The 14,765-nt window shown below is 34.7% G+C and overlaps 1 protein-coding gene across 1 annotated transcript; it reads left to right on the forward strand.

Annotated features, from left to right (window-relative positions):
* Positions 1 to 1,220: 1,220 nt before the first annotated feature.
* On the forward strand, positions 1,221 to 12,600 carry LOC113777776. Its single transcript, XM_027322974.1, has 8 exons — positions 1,221 to 1,305; positions 3,233 to 3,622; positions 3,764 to 3,787; positions 4,169 to 4,654; positions 4,745 to 4,894; positions 5,228 to 5,395; positions 10,025 to 10,497; positions 11,711 to 12,600. Exons 1-8 carry the CDS (start codon positions 1,290 to 1,292, stop codon positions 12,338 to 12,340), a joined length of 2,337 nt encoding a protein of 778 aa, XP_027178775.1. The 5' UTR covers positions 1,221 to 1,289; the 3' UTR covers positions 12,341 to 12,600.
* The last annotated feature ends 2,165 nt before the right edge of the window (positions 12,601 to 14,765 follow it).

Below are 14,765 nucleotides of genomic sequence, written 5' to 3' on the forward strand. Positions count from 1 at the left end.
AAAAGAAAGCATAATTGGCTCAAATAGAAGCACACAGGGACAAGACATGAAGCCTAAAACAATTGATTTGTAAACGAGGTTAGAAAGATGGGCTTGAATTTAGGCAAGTTATTAAGTGTCGAAAAAAAATCAATTTTATATAGTCTTAAAAGCCAATGAAATGTGAGAAACAAGTGTCCAAAAAGGTAGTATCATATTCTTTAATAGTGAAATGTGAATGTGGTGAGTGAGGATTGATTGGTATTCATCATTCGGCAATGCCGATTTCAGCACTACAGTGAGGGTTCAAATTCTCGTGCGAACGTTTTTGGTTCCAATTCGATCTCTCAATTGAAATATTGTCACTTAGATTTCACTAACTGTAATTCACATGTAAAATAGTCCCTCTAAGATAGCCGATCTGGTGGTGTAATCCCTAGTTAGGACATTCACCAGAGTTCGACCCTTGTAATAAAAATGGGGAATAACCCAACAACCCAAATAAGGGTTGGGGCCTGAAGTGGGATCAGGTCCTTTTACGTCTGCGATCTCTATTTACAGTGAAAAATAAATTTTTAAGCAAAAGAGGTTCGGAATATTCTAACATGGATTCCGGGTCTCTATTATTGCAAGACCAATCGACCAATATTGTAGATCGGGCCAACAAAGTCCAACTCGATCTAAGCCACGCATTTCACAATTGATGGATTTTGATTGAAATGAGTGGCTCAGATCGAGCCGGGCTTCATTGGCCCGATCTTTGCCACCGGCAGCACTGTCCAAACCATTCTGTTTCCTTCTAACGTAGAGCAAAAATGATTGCAAATGTGGGCCAAAATGATATATTATAAACGGATGTGGCGTCAAATCGAGGTTAACTGAGGACAAAAGAAAGTTAGTGGAGGTGCAGTGATGCAACTGAAAGTTGAAACATGAGGGGCACACTGATTTGATAGCCCAATAAAAGAGGGTTTTCAAGATCGAATCAAAAAATTGAAGCAAATTAGAAAATTGTATCATGTTCCACCACCAAAATTGTGATTAGCTAAATCATCAATTTACGCAAGGAATCCCTCATGTCTCGGACACATGGGAATAGTAGCAGCGTATTTACAGTTGTGTCGCATGACTACTTTAATTTATGTTACAGTACATCATATCATTGATCAGAAAGAGCACAGATAAAAAGAAATAAAAAGTGCAAAAGTGTATAAGAATGAGAATCATTCTCTCTATAAATGCTAGTGCTTAAGCTAATGAGTGCCTAGAATAGTTTCTGTTTCCTCATCACAAAAGATCAAGCCCGAAGGATGACGAAAGTTTCAGGTTAGTCTAAAAACATACACATTTTTTGGTCTGTATATTTGCTCATTTAGGTTATGAATGTTCACTTATGATTACCATAAAAGTCATGCTATGTTCCAGTTGTTCCTTTTTTGCTCTGCAGTTAGGACTGACAATATGGGTTTGTGCAGACTTGATCTTGGTCAGCTCAGCTCGAAAAATTTCGAGTCGAGTCTCACACTCTAGGTCGAACATAATTTTGGGCCTAGATATGAAGTTGGATTTTATTGTAAGCAAAGTTTGGATTTTATTAAATTCTATTGAGTTTATCTCACATCAATTGTAAAAGGAATAGGGTGCTATGTTATAAGTGTAAGGAAAAGCCCCTCGAGCTAGTTTATGAGGTGAGAACGCCCAATAGCATCCAATTTTTTTGTGAGTGGACGAGTGTGAACATCATCACTAGATTTTTTTTTAATAGTGAGCTTGGGTTTGATAAAATTCAATTCAAAATGCCCAATTGACAATCCCATTTTCTGTCTCATGCATGGAGAGATTGTGTTTGATAGATAATATGGTGTAAGTGACACCTTAAAATTACATCACCTAATTCCTCTTTTTTTTTTGAGGGACATCACCTAATTCCATTTGGGACTCGTTTTTTATTTTGAACAGTTGTCATAGACAATTATATATGATCCTTCATGGGTAAGAATCTCCCAATTTAGATTTTTGTGTGGTTAAAACAAAATTTTAGAGAAATTTTCAAAAGGAGATGACAATTCCCAGTACAGCTATTTGCATTCCAGAAATAATGGAATTAATTTAAGAAGATGTCTCAATATAATGGTGCAATAAATCTGTGTGAAATAATCCTATGATAAACTATGGTGCTGCTTGGTAAGAGGGTTTTGGAATCAAGAATTGGAATCACTGTCATAATTGTTACTTGGCAAAAAGGTATGGGGATTGAAGAGTTGGAATCAAGAAATGTGAGTATGTGACTCTGCATCCCTGACTATATTGGGAAAGTTTTAGTTGATTACCAAATTTGACTTTTAAATGACAAACAGAAAAATTTCGATCTAGTCACTGTAGTTGACCAGACTTCTAGTGATGAGGTTTGGGGGTGATTTTGACAGTAACTAACAAGTATAAACTTCTTGAACCAAAGAAGATGATCAACATTCTGCTATTTTGGATATCTAGTTTCAACTTACATCTATCTTTGATAGGAAAATCTTGGAAATAAATATGATTTCAAGAGGTTAAAGTAGTAATTAGGCTTGAATTTCTCTTGAGCTTGAAAGCTGATTGGTGGTGGTAAGGAAGAAATGCTGTCTGTCTACGTCCAAAACGGGGGGAATTTGCAGGAAGGGGAAAAAGGGGGAAAAAAAAGACAGGAAAAACTGTTAAAAAACATATCTTATTCTGATACCCAAACTTAAAAAGATTTTCCCAACCAATACATATTGTAAAGATAACATAGGAGGGTTTTTCAAAAAAAAAAAAAAAAAACAGGGTTATACCTATATTAATTATTTTTGTATGATACGAATTCCAATTCGGGAGCATGAACCATGCACCCAATAAGTGTAATTTAGATATCTTAACTAGTAGTTGGATACCGTCTAAAAATCATTTATGTAAATTATCTTGTGTAATTGGTACAAACAATTGTTAAGGCCTTGAATTCCTGACTATGGAACTTTGCCAACACTATATCATGACATAGTACAGAGCCAATACCAGTTGGTTCAATTGATAAGAACAGATCACTTTTTTATATAAGCTAAATTATATAAGCTAAAGGAACTAAGGTGTTTGCTAGTTGTCTTTTGGCTAATGTGAATAAACTTGTTGATTATCTATCTTGGTTGTATCATTCGGTAATAGTGTCTAATTGAAATTGTGCATCCGCCTTTATATCTTGGACATTGGCATCCTTTAAGATAATGTATCTAAGCAGGAGATGATATAATTGGTAGAGCAGCAATAGGAATCGTTCCTGAGGAGCTCACTGAGGAGAACTATGAGGAATGGAAAAGATGCTTGGAACATTATTTGGTCGGTCATGGCCTTTGGGGTGTTGTTTCTGGAGAGGAGCAAGATCCTATAAACGATGAGAGACAAGAATATGGAGAAGAAAAGAAACAAGAACATGAGGAATGGAGGAAGAAGAATGCATTGGCCTTACATGCCATCCAACTTTCGTGTGGACCGGGCACATATGTTAAACTTAAGGAAGCTCACACTTCTGCGGAAGTTGCATGGAAGCATTTGGTGGAAAAACTGAAGCCCAACAAAATATTGGCGGAAGGTGATCCTGAAGATGAAAGCAGCTGTGTTGAAGAAGAAGGTAACTCTCGATGATGTTGCTATGAAATATTTATGGTTTCGCATGTAATTTTACATGTGGAATGAAGAGGTTCTCTCTCTTGGTCAAATTTTAAGAACAATATGGTTCATTTGATAGCTAACTTGAATCATGTGGTAGCAGGAGGGAAGCATTCAGCGATTGCAGGTTTTCCATCTGTTCTTACTCTTATTCCATTTGATTTCTTTTCTTTTGCTCTTTTATCAGGCAATTCTTTGCTGTGGAATTTCTGTACTTTACTTCAAATGAAACTCCAATTCAATTGTGCAAGCTCTGTGTGCCAAATAATGGCGGACACTTGAGAGTTGTGAGGCCTAATTTACCCAAAAAAAGGCCTTGCAAAACATCTTCCACAGCTAGAATTTGTCATTAGTGATTTGCTTAGTATCCAATTACAATATTATTCCTCTTTTTCTGTTTCTCTGGACTTCTTGAACAGTTTATACTCATTCAGATTTCAATTGCTCATTAATTATGATAGATGCCCATATTAGAGATATTATTCGAAACAAATTCTAATGTTTACAGGACCAAAAGAGTACCTCCATTATGCGCCCTTGTACATAGCAATTGAAAAAGGCGATCTTCATCTCACAAAAAGTCTCCTTGATCAAGATCCAGACGCTGTTAGGGCCATAATTTCATCACATGGAGAAACTGCACTTCACTTTGCCATTCTAAATGGACACATGAAAATCGCAAAGGAACTGTTGAGGAGAATGGAACAAGCAGACTTGGAAATGGTTAATGACTATGGATGCACAGCTCTTACTCTTGCTGCAATCAGTGGTGAAAAAAAGTTGGCAAGGGCAATCGTGAACAAAAATGATAGTCTACTTAGCAGGGAAAATGAACTTGATGATGGGCAGCTTCCTGTCATCGTGGCTGCTTTGTATGGTCAAAAGCATATGGTTAATTATCTATACTCGGTGACACCAAAGGGGCAACTACATCCAGAGGTGGGCAAGAACGGAGCTACACTGCTTAATTCCCTGATTACGGCGGAAGTTTATGGTAAGATTATAGATGTAAAAGGCAGTATACCAATCTGCATCAAATCCTTCTTCAATATATGTGCCCCTAACCCCTTTCTGATTGCTACAGATGTTGCTTCAATGCTACTTCAACAATATCCAAAACTTGGTGTCACCCCAGATCATAATGGTGACTATGCTCTCAAGTTACTGGCTCACAAGCCATCTGCATTTCCCAGTGGAACCAAACTTGTTTTCTGGAAAAGATGGATCTATTCGTGTTAGTGTCCTTTTCCCATTTCAACTTTACCTTTTAATCAAATACCAGGGTAAATGTTGTGATAATGATCACTGACTTGTATATAATGAAGAAAAATATTCTGCTCTCTAATTCAGTGATAAGGAGAACAATCTAAGAACAATAGCCATTATGCATTTCTTTTTTCTTTTTTAACTTTCTATGAATTTTAATTATCATTCCAGTATGAAATTTGAATTTTGATTGTCATGTCAGTATAAAAACTTCCAACGACAAGAATACCAACTTGCTGTATATGGTAAATGTGTGCTAGTGTTGGAGAATGCTACTTTATACCATCTGTTTATGCCCCAGGTCTAATGGAACATTCTCCATGGGGGAGTCCAACAGATTCTGCTGGAGATGAGATAGCAAATACAAAAAAAGCAAGCATGATTGGAGACCACAGCATTGAGATTCATCATTCTAGTGATGGTGAGAAGAATTTGACAGGGAATCAAGGCCTATGGATTACTAGCTGTGGTATGTCAAATATTAAATTTCTTTTTCCAAAATTCCTTCCATAGCTAAAGACTTTTGGGGTGGGAATCTCCTCTCTAGCTTTTATTTTTTCCGTTTTTCCTCCTCAAATTTTGCTGTAGCTTGATGACAAAATGGAGTGCGATGTATTTTAGTAGGTCAAATAGTATGACAAGCGATTAGGGCCGCCAAGAGGTTTTTGGGAGTGAGTTTTGACAAGTCCAAACGTGGCTTACAAAAGAAATAAGATCTTTGGGCTTTTGGGCTTAGTGTTTTGCTATATTAAGCTCACACTCATATCACAAATATGTTGAGGCTTTTGGTTTACTTCGGATTTGGCCTAAACTCATAATAAAAGCATAATTATATCAATATATATATATATTTGACATTAACATAATGGTATATAGGATATTACATTTTTACATTGTAATATACAAAATATATATACTTACATGTAAAATTATCTGGGCCAAGCTTTAGTTATGCAGAGCCGAATGAAGCCGTGGCTCAACTCGCAATTAAATCGACTCTTATATTTAGGTTCAAACTATACTCACACCACCTAATATCTAAGGCTTATCCCAAAATTTTTGAGTAGATCGACCGGAGCTTAGACGAGTCCAACTCATTTGCAGTCCTTTGTGTGATGGACTATCTATGATTGGGAGAAACCAGAGGAAAGTTCAAGTTTACTAGGGTTAAGGTCCTGTTTGATAGTTCAATTCATTATTTAAATTTAATGGATTCAGATCTTAATATATTAAGACGCGTTTGATAATTAAAAATTAAATATCTAAATTAATTAAGTGGCACTATACCCTTAGACATCTTCCTCAGTTTTGTTGCACTAAGGGTTTAGTGCTTGAGAGCCTTAGCACTATTTCGTTCTTTTGAAGAAACAAATGGGTTTTAATTAAGAATTTTTAATTGTTTTAATTTATTTATTGGAAATATGCTTTTGCAAGTGATCTATCAATTCTATCCCCAAAATTTGTAATTGAGTTATTAGATGGTTTGATTCACAACTGAGAGTTCATTTCTAGGATGTAAAAGCTTGGGTTTTTAAATGTGAAGGACCAATTTGCTTCGTTTTAAATGTGAGGGACGAAAAGAATATTTTTATGAAATGTGAGGGATGAAACAGGTCATTTTCTCTAAAATATATATACTTACATGTAAAATTATTTGGGCCAAGCTTGAGTTGTGCAGAGTCGAATGAAGCCGTGGCTCAACTTACGATTAAATCGACTCTTATATTTTGGTTCAAAACATAGTTATTAAAATCAACCCGGGCATCAACCTGGCAGGAGGACCGGGTTGGTGGGTCAATAGTTCAATCAGTGGGTCACAGATTGAACCGTTGGGTCACACTATATAATAAAAAAAATATAGTATAAATAAATAAACATATAAATTATAATCTAAATATAGAAATTCATAAATGTTAACAAACCATAACCTATTCATGTTTCAAAGTTCATATACACAAGCCATACCCATACATGTTTCTTAATTCATGGATTCATATTGATATTATATACAAATATAAATGATAAATCTAAGTGTCAAACAAGGAAATAAACCCTAATTCCCAAATTTCTTTTCAATTTTTCTCATTTTATTGTCAAAAAGACGACAATGCCTATGTTGGCGTGGTTGGTCAAATTAAAAAATTGGGTAAAAAGGTAATTTTAGAAAAATTTTCAAAACCACCGAGTTCATAAAAAACTGCCGGGTTTAGCGGATCACCGGTTCAACTGTCCAGATCTTAATATGTTTAGACGCGTTTGATAACCAAATTAAATATTTGAATTAATTAAGTGGCATTAAATTTCTTAGACAAAACTTGCTTAAAAAAATAAGTGATAAACTATTCACTTATCATTGAATATGATATACACTCAAATGTATTTGATTTAGTATTTAACAATTTAATAACTTAATGGATTCAGACTTTAGATTTAGGGTTTCATATTTTAATTTTATCAAATGCACCCTAAGTCTCACATTTTGGAACATTTTCTAGTAAAGATAAAAGATTATTTAAAAAATATTATTTTAAAAAAGATAAAATATTATTATAAAAAAAGATAGAAGGTTATTTACTTAAGGATTCTTATGAGTTTCACCTTATTTAGGCAAACTCATAGTTCTTAGCCACTAAAATTACCGTGGTAAGCAGGCAAAGCTGTAGTTCCTAGCTCTCCTTGATTGATCCGGATTCTTATGAGTTTCACCTTGATTTAGAAGAAACAAAAGAAATTGAGAAAAGGTTTGAGAAAGAAGACGAAATGAAAGAAATTGGGAAGGTTGTATAAATAGTGATTTTCCAAAATCTATTTTCCTTCTTTTGCACTTAAAAGCCTCTACTCCCCAATTTTCCCCATCTCACCCAATAGTTCCATACACTGCCACCAAAGTCCCCAAAAAAAAAAAAGCTGTGGTACTATGCAAGTATACATCAAGTCCTTCACGTACGGTCAAGCCAATCTTGACTCCTCCAGAGTGAGTTGGACTCCCAAGTGTAAAGAATATTGCTTCGGGAAGATGTATAAAACTGAATGTGTACTTAGTAAAACAAGAGATGTAGACAGTAACAAAACACATGTATAGGGATCGTAAATAATGTTCAACTTCTGGTCTTACCAATTCTTGTGCATTTGCATCTGTGCTGCTCAAAATTCAACTGGCGGAATCTTTACCATAAATTCCCTCAAGTGATTATACCGAAAAACTGCTTAGGATCCTCTCCCCCATATACAGAGTTACACAAATATGGATATGTAGGACAATGTTAGTTCTCCATGTGTCAGAACATGAGGCGCCCTCTGATAATTTGCCATAGTTAAGTCAGCTTTTTTATGAAGGGATAATTTCAGAAACCTTCCTGAGGTTTCTCATAATTTTAGACAGCTCCCCTCACGTTTTAAAAATTACACATAGCTCCCTTAAAACATAAGTTTGGATTTCACCTTGATGATGTGAGACCAAAAAAGTATATGAATGCCCAAAATTGCCCTCATCTAATTTTCAAAATGTGAATAATCATTAAAATTTTTTAAAAGTATGCGTTTTATTGCTTAACCAATGTCATGATGTTTTCTATTTTCATGGTTTTTTACATCCATTCAAATTTTCAAACTCTTATCACTTCTTCTTTCGAACAAACTCTTTATCTTAGATGCCAAAATCCACTGTCGTAGTTCTTACCTTCACAATCTTTACCTCTCTATAAGTTTTTTCCATATATTGCCTATCAAACTATTTATCATAAAACTTACAATTCTTACCTTTTCCCCACTCAAACGGCCAATCCCTTAGTTACCAAAATTCTTTTAACCTTTGCTCTCAACATTTGGATTGGTCATCCTAAATCAACCCACATTTTTTTCTCTGAATTGACACAATTTTATTGAGATCAAGTTTGCTATCTATTAAGAGGAACCAAGCAGCATCAACAAAGTGCAAGTTTGGGGTAGTAGTTTAGGACAGGCAATCAAGTTGTACTTTCCCGTAATCCAGTGGCTTTTTTGTGCTCAATGATACGAACAATTGGGCTGTTGGCGGTGATGATTGCTTCCATCATCATCAACAACAGTAGCATGACAATAAGATAAGTGAGATAAAGGCTTTTAATGGGTATGACAATTTTAGATTTCCATTCTATTTCAATTTATGGATAGTGATACCAACGTTGTAATGAGTAGGGTAACAGAATAAAAAAGAGTTATAGGGTTCAGATTAGATTTTAGAAGATCAGGAATTCAGGAGAAGTTTTGAAAAAGGTTGTAGGGATAGTGATGGCAAGCTGACGATAAGAAAGGAGACATTTTCCTTGATCAGCATATTTGAGTGATATAAGGTTACAATTTAATGGTCATAACTGAAATAGTTTTGCCACAATATGTGGCTTGGTCAAGACGAATTGTTTTCCTTTTTCCATTTTCCTTTCTTTTGTTATCTTTTTCCCTTTTTATCAATGGCTTGTCCTTTGAAAAATTATAAAGGTTATTATAGTTATCGCTATCATCAAGGGATGCAAGTGTAATATTGAAAATCTCAAGGGAGTTCAGTGAAATCGTCAGAAACCTCAGGGGAGGTTTCTGAAATTATCCCTTGTATGAAAAAGTGGATGCCTCTTCCATTTTTGGCAGCTTATACCACCGTATCCAGTTGTTAACTGTTTCCTATCCTTACCATCTTCCTCTGTCTGAGCTCTTCATTCCTTGCACATTCCAATAGGTACTATTCCTATTTCCTATCATCTGTCCACAAGTTTGTCCTTCTAATTGTGTTCTTTTTCACTGTCAGTATCAAGTGATAATGTAGTTTAAATCCCACTTTTTTAACTCCCTTTTTCTGTACAACTCATTTGACACGTCATATTCACTAAGCAGGAATGTAAGTTTCTATCTCTAATGACAAATAATACTAGTTTCACGTACGTTTAGTTGTGAAGAGGCTCTTTAGTCGAGTATAGTTCCGTTTTAGATGTCCGTATGCAGTTGTGCAACTAATACACTGCTACAGATCTATTTTATTCACTTTGATCTCACGTCTGAAGCATGAATAACACTACAGGCTTTCCATCTCATTTAATTCATTCTATGTATATTTGTTTTCCTGCAGTACTGAAGGTTTTGCATGGACTCGGTTGGAGCATATTAAGATGCCTCGGTCTGTGTCATGACAGGAAATTGATTCATAAAGATGCCATTCAACTCCTAACCTGTATATTTAAGGAAATTGAGACATTGAGCATGAAAGAACTTGAAGAGATGGACATCGATAAAATTTTATACGATGCGATTGAACATGGAATCGTCGAGTTCGTTGAAAAAACTTTCAAATTTAGGACTGGAATCATATATAAAAGAGACAAAAAGGGCAGAACAATTTTCTCACATGCAATTGTGCTTCGCCAAGAGAAAATTTATAGCCTTATATATGCCTTGGGAACAAGAAAGAGCATTCTAGCACGTAGGCATGATTTTTTCCAAAACAATTTCCTACATTTAGCAGCCAAGCTGTCTCCGTCGTCTCAACTTGACAAGGTTTCGGGAGCAGCTCTTCAAATGCAAAGGGAACTACAATGGTTTAAGGTAAGCAATTTAATTCAAAGTCAATATCCTATTTTATCTTAGGGTCTGTTTGTTTGAACTGAAAATCTTTTCCAGAAAATTTTTCTTCAATTTCTGTTGTTTGTCTGCAAAAGAGGTCAGGAAAATTTTTCTGGTAGAAAATCTTTTACATAACTTGGTGTAAAATGACTTCCAGAATTAAGATATGGAAGTTATTTTCCAACAACTATCGCGACTTATCAGTCTCCTTGGCGCTTGGCTATTGTACAAAACCATAAGTACCATACAACAGAGATCAAATCAAGAGCAACGTCCCTGCGCTTGCTTCTGCAAATCCCACAACTTTCCACCTCTAGTTTATGTTCCTCCCTACTATTCCTTTTCTCTTGTGCCACACAAACACATTTATGGGCTTTGCATTGAGAAGTTTTGGAGAAGGAAAAAAAATGAAGCCAATGGAGGCAGGAGGAGCATTTTTAGAAGAAGAGTTAATTACAATGACGCGCAACTGGGTTTGAGAGATTTTGACTTCCTAGTTCTGTTCTTTGATTTATTTTTTGGGACTTGAAATGATTTGGATTGGGGATTGTTTGTGGTGGCTGACGAGGTGGGTAGAGGTAATGATAATTAGTAGTAGCACTTAGCAAAAGAGAAATCCGGGGATAATATTATCGTTGGAGGATTTTAATTTTTTTGGAACATTTTCTTAAAATTGCACCAAATATCAGAAAATGAAGGGAAAATTGGATATTTTCCAGGAAAGGATTTTCATTGAAAATGTTTTCTTAGGGAAAATATTCTACATTGAAACAAATAGACCCTTAGTCTACCACATTTTCGTGTCATTTGTTTTCGTTTTCATGTCTTATGAAACTCCAAGAATTTTGGCTTTACGTCTCATCAGAATATGCAGTGGAAAATCAACATACTGCTGCAAAAAAGTTTTGCGTTAGATTTGTAGCATTTTTCTGATATGTTGCCTAAACTCATGCCACATAAGAAATACGACAGTCTTTATTATAGCTCCGCAAAAAATGAGGCAGTTTTGTGGCACAATTAAATGTTGCGAACGTACTTGTGGCATCTATAGGTGTCGCAATGACGGTCAGACTTTCTCTATGTTGCAGCTTTTTTGTCATTATGCCAAGACATAGAGATATAAGAACTACAATAATTCTTTACCTAATTGTATTTTCCTAGTAAGACTTTGTTCCTGACAACAATTGTTTTGTAGGAAGTTGAGAGTATTGTACAACCAAGGATGAAGGAAGAATTGAATGCTAGTAATAAAACGCCTTCCGCCCTCTTTTCTGAAGAGCATAAGGTGTTGGCTAAGGAAGGAGAGAGATGGATGAAAAATACAGCAGGATCAAGCATGATTGTGGGAACTCTCATTGCTGCAGTCATGTTTACAACAGCTTTCACGGTTCCAGGTGGTAATGATAGTAAAACAGGGCTCCCTGTCATGCTAGAAACTCAATCAAGAGTATTTTTGATTTTTATGGCATCAAATGCACTGTCGATGTTCACTTCTTCAACATCAATTCTAATGTTCTTGGGGATTCTCACTGCACGTTATGCAGAAGGAGATTTTCTCAAGTCCTTGCCCACAAAGCTAATATTTGGAATCACATGCTTGTTTGTATCGATAGTCACCATGATGGCATCATTTGGTACTGCTCTATATCTGATGCTGATCGAACAAGTAGCTTGGATTTCCTACCCAATCATAGCTTTCTCTGTTATTCCAATAGCTCTTTACTCATTGTTGCAATTCCCCCTTCTGGTTGAGATGATCGGTCGCACTTACGGACATGGTATCTTCGACAAACCTAAAAAGAAACTCGATAGTTTTGAAACCTGAACTACTACTACAATCTGATCTCCATTCTGCTGCTTATCATAACATTCTGTATTTCACTTCCAGTAGATTGCTTCAAGAAGTTGCTTTTTACATAATCCTTCAGTGTAATGCTTTAAATAGATCTTGTAGGCAACATCTAGTTGTTTTGGCTCTTTCGTTTTGTTTCCAGCTTGTGCCCAGTTTGCGCTGGAATTCTACGTATTCCTTTGATTCTATGGATTCCTTGAGCTATCAATAAATCATACCTATGGATTGCTTTTGATTGTTTTTGCCACATCAATTACTACCTAATATGTAGTATTGATATTTTAATTGGATTTGCTGAGTTCTCTTACTCATTATTTAGTGTTAGCAAATGCAACTAAGATGGAATTCCTCAGTATCCTTGCTGGTTGTGCTGTGAAGATGAATCTTAAATCAAATCTAATATAGTGTTCTTGATATGAGTAAATGATATAAATGTGCATATTATAATTGTGGTTTTTCCTTTGTAACGCCTAAGATACCCTTCACTTATTTTAGGGGTGGCAATTAGGTTGGGCTGCGGGTTGGCTGGTTGGGTTGAGACCCAAATATCATGAACAACACGTTAACACAAATATGACTCGCTAATTTCACAGGTTATTCGAACCTAACCTCAATAACCTATGTGTTTAACATTCATTGTTTTGGCCTTCTCACCTTGGTAGTATGGTGGACTTTTCTATAATGGAGTTTCCATAAAAATATGGAAAGTTGCAGCCCAATCTTAAATTTTGTATATGGGACTTGTAGTAATTTTTTTGTTTTCCTTTTTGTACAAAAAAAAAAAAATCATGAACAAAAATAAAATTACGACGCTTTCACAAATAAAATATCTTGTTTTCGCATAATATTCATGATTCCGTTCTCGTAATACTAATTTATAACCTAGTTTAGTTTTCTTTTTATTTACTTTATGCCTCCAATTTATTATTAAATTATAAACTTACACGTTAAATGGGTTAGACGTGTCAAATATGTCAATCTTGTTTGCTTTGCGGATTAATCGAGTCGGACCTGATTTTGACTCGATCACATGAAGAATAAATTCATACCCACTAATTTTGTGTTAGGTTCGAATCATATTTTCAAATCGTATAAAAAATTGCCACCCTTTATTTGATAAAAAATTACTTAGACAAAGTCCAAAGTGATTACAAAGTTCCCTTTAATTAATCGATAACCCTTCACTTATTTGATTCCAAATAACTTAGTAAATTCCTAAGTCATTAGAGAGGATCCTTTATCTGTTTACTCTTAATATAAATCAAAATTTATTTACTACTGTTAAGTGTGATATCGAATCATATTTGGAAAAGTATGGGGAAAACCAGCTGTGCCAACCTCTATGGCTTTGTGGATAAAATAGACATGAGAGAGTTGATTAGCTCCTAATTAACCAATTTAATTTGGTCTGGAATTTGGTTCTAAAGCATAGCCAAAGAGATATATTGGTGCTCGATGTTTGTTTCATGCATTTGTGGATATGACATTATCAGTATTCTTTTTCTTAAGGAATCGATGGAATATTCTTTTTTTTTTTTTTGACAAAAAGACCAATAATTGATGGACTATTCAAGGACAACAAAAATGGAGTCCAAATAATACTTTGGACTTTTAATTCTAAAACTGATAAGCTTTTTTTTTTTCAGGGATTCTTTGCCGAATTTATATCATCAGAGGTCAAGCAAACATGTGTGTTTATTAAGATTTATTAGTACTTTTATCTTTGATTAATGTGGCTATGTAATCTAAAATGTAATGGATTACGTTTAATTCGAGAAGAGTTGTATACTGCATGTGTTAAAAACTTTTGCGACATTCAAAGAAGAAAAATTGTTAGTTTTTTAGGAGAATTAAATAAGAAGTGCTTCTAAAAAGTAAATATGTGAGTGGATGAAATGACTATGGTCTTAAGGATAAATGCCAATTTACCTAATAAATACAAAATTGAACATTAACTCTTTTTTTTTTTTTTTGGTGAAACTTTTCTTCCATGTTATCAGTAATATGTGATAAGTTGTAAACCAGCCTTTTGATATTCGTGAACTGTAGCCTTCTGGTTTCTAATGGTTTATTATAGGAGTCTGCGGAAGTGAGGTTGCATGGACCATAATATATATAAGTCTTTACAAGTTCTCAATGTATGTATGTAAAGATTAGGTTGGAAATGCATGAAATTAACTCTTCTTCTTCTCCTTTAATTTTCATGGTAAAATAAGAGGGTATCCATTGAGTCTCACTAAAACCCAAGTTAAAAATAAAATCAATACTAATATAATATAGTAGTCATAATTATATTAATAATGATCATAACAATAATAATATGAATAATAAAATGAAGAAAAATCAGCTGTGAATAATCATACTAATACTTATCATAATTACAATGAAAAAAGTAAGA

The sequence above is a fragment of the Coffea eugenioides genome, chromosome 7, assembly GCF_003713205.1.
Source record: "Coffea eugenioides isolate CCC68of chromosome 7, Ceug_1.0, whole genome shotgun sequence".
NCBI lineage: Eukaryota > Viridiplantae > Streptophyta > Magnoliopsida > Gentianales > Rubiaceae > Coffea > Coffea eugenioides.

What these genes read in the sequence shown, in the direction of transcription:
- LOC113777776 (XM_027322974.1), top strand. An exon ending in CAGCTGTGTTGAAGAAGAAG is followed by an intron (nt 3,623 to 3,763) that starts GTAACTCTCGAT and finishes ATGTGGTAGCAG; the next exon opens with GAGGGAAGCATTCAGCGATT. An exon ending in GGGAACTACAATGGTTTAAG is followed by an intron (nt 10,498 to 11,710) that starts GTAAGCAATTTA and finishes ATTGTTTTGTAG; the next exon opens with GAAGTTGAGAGTATTGTACA.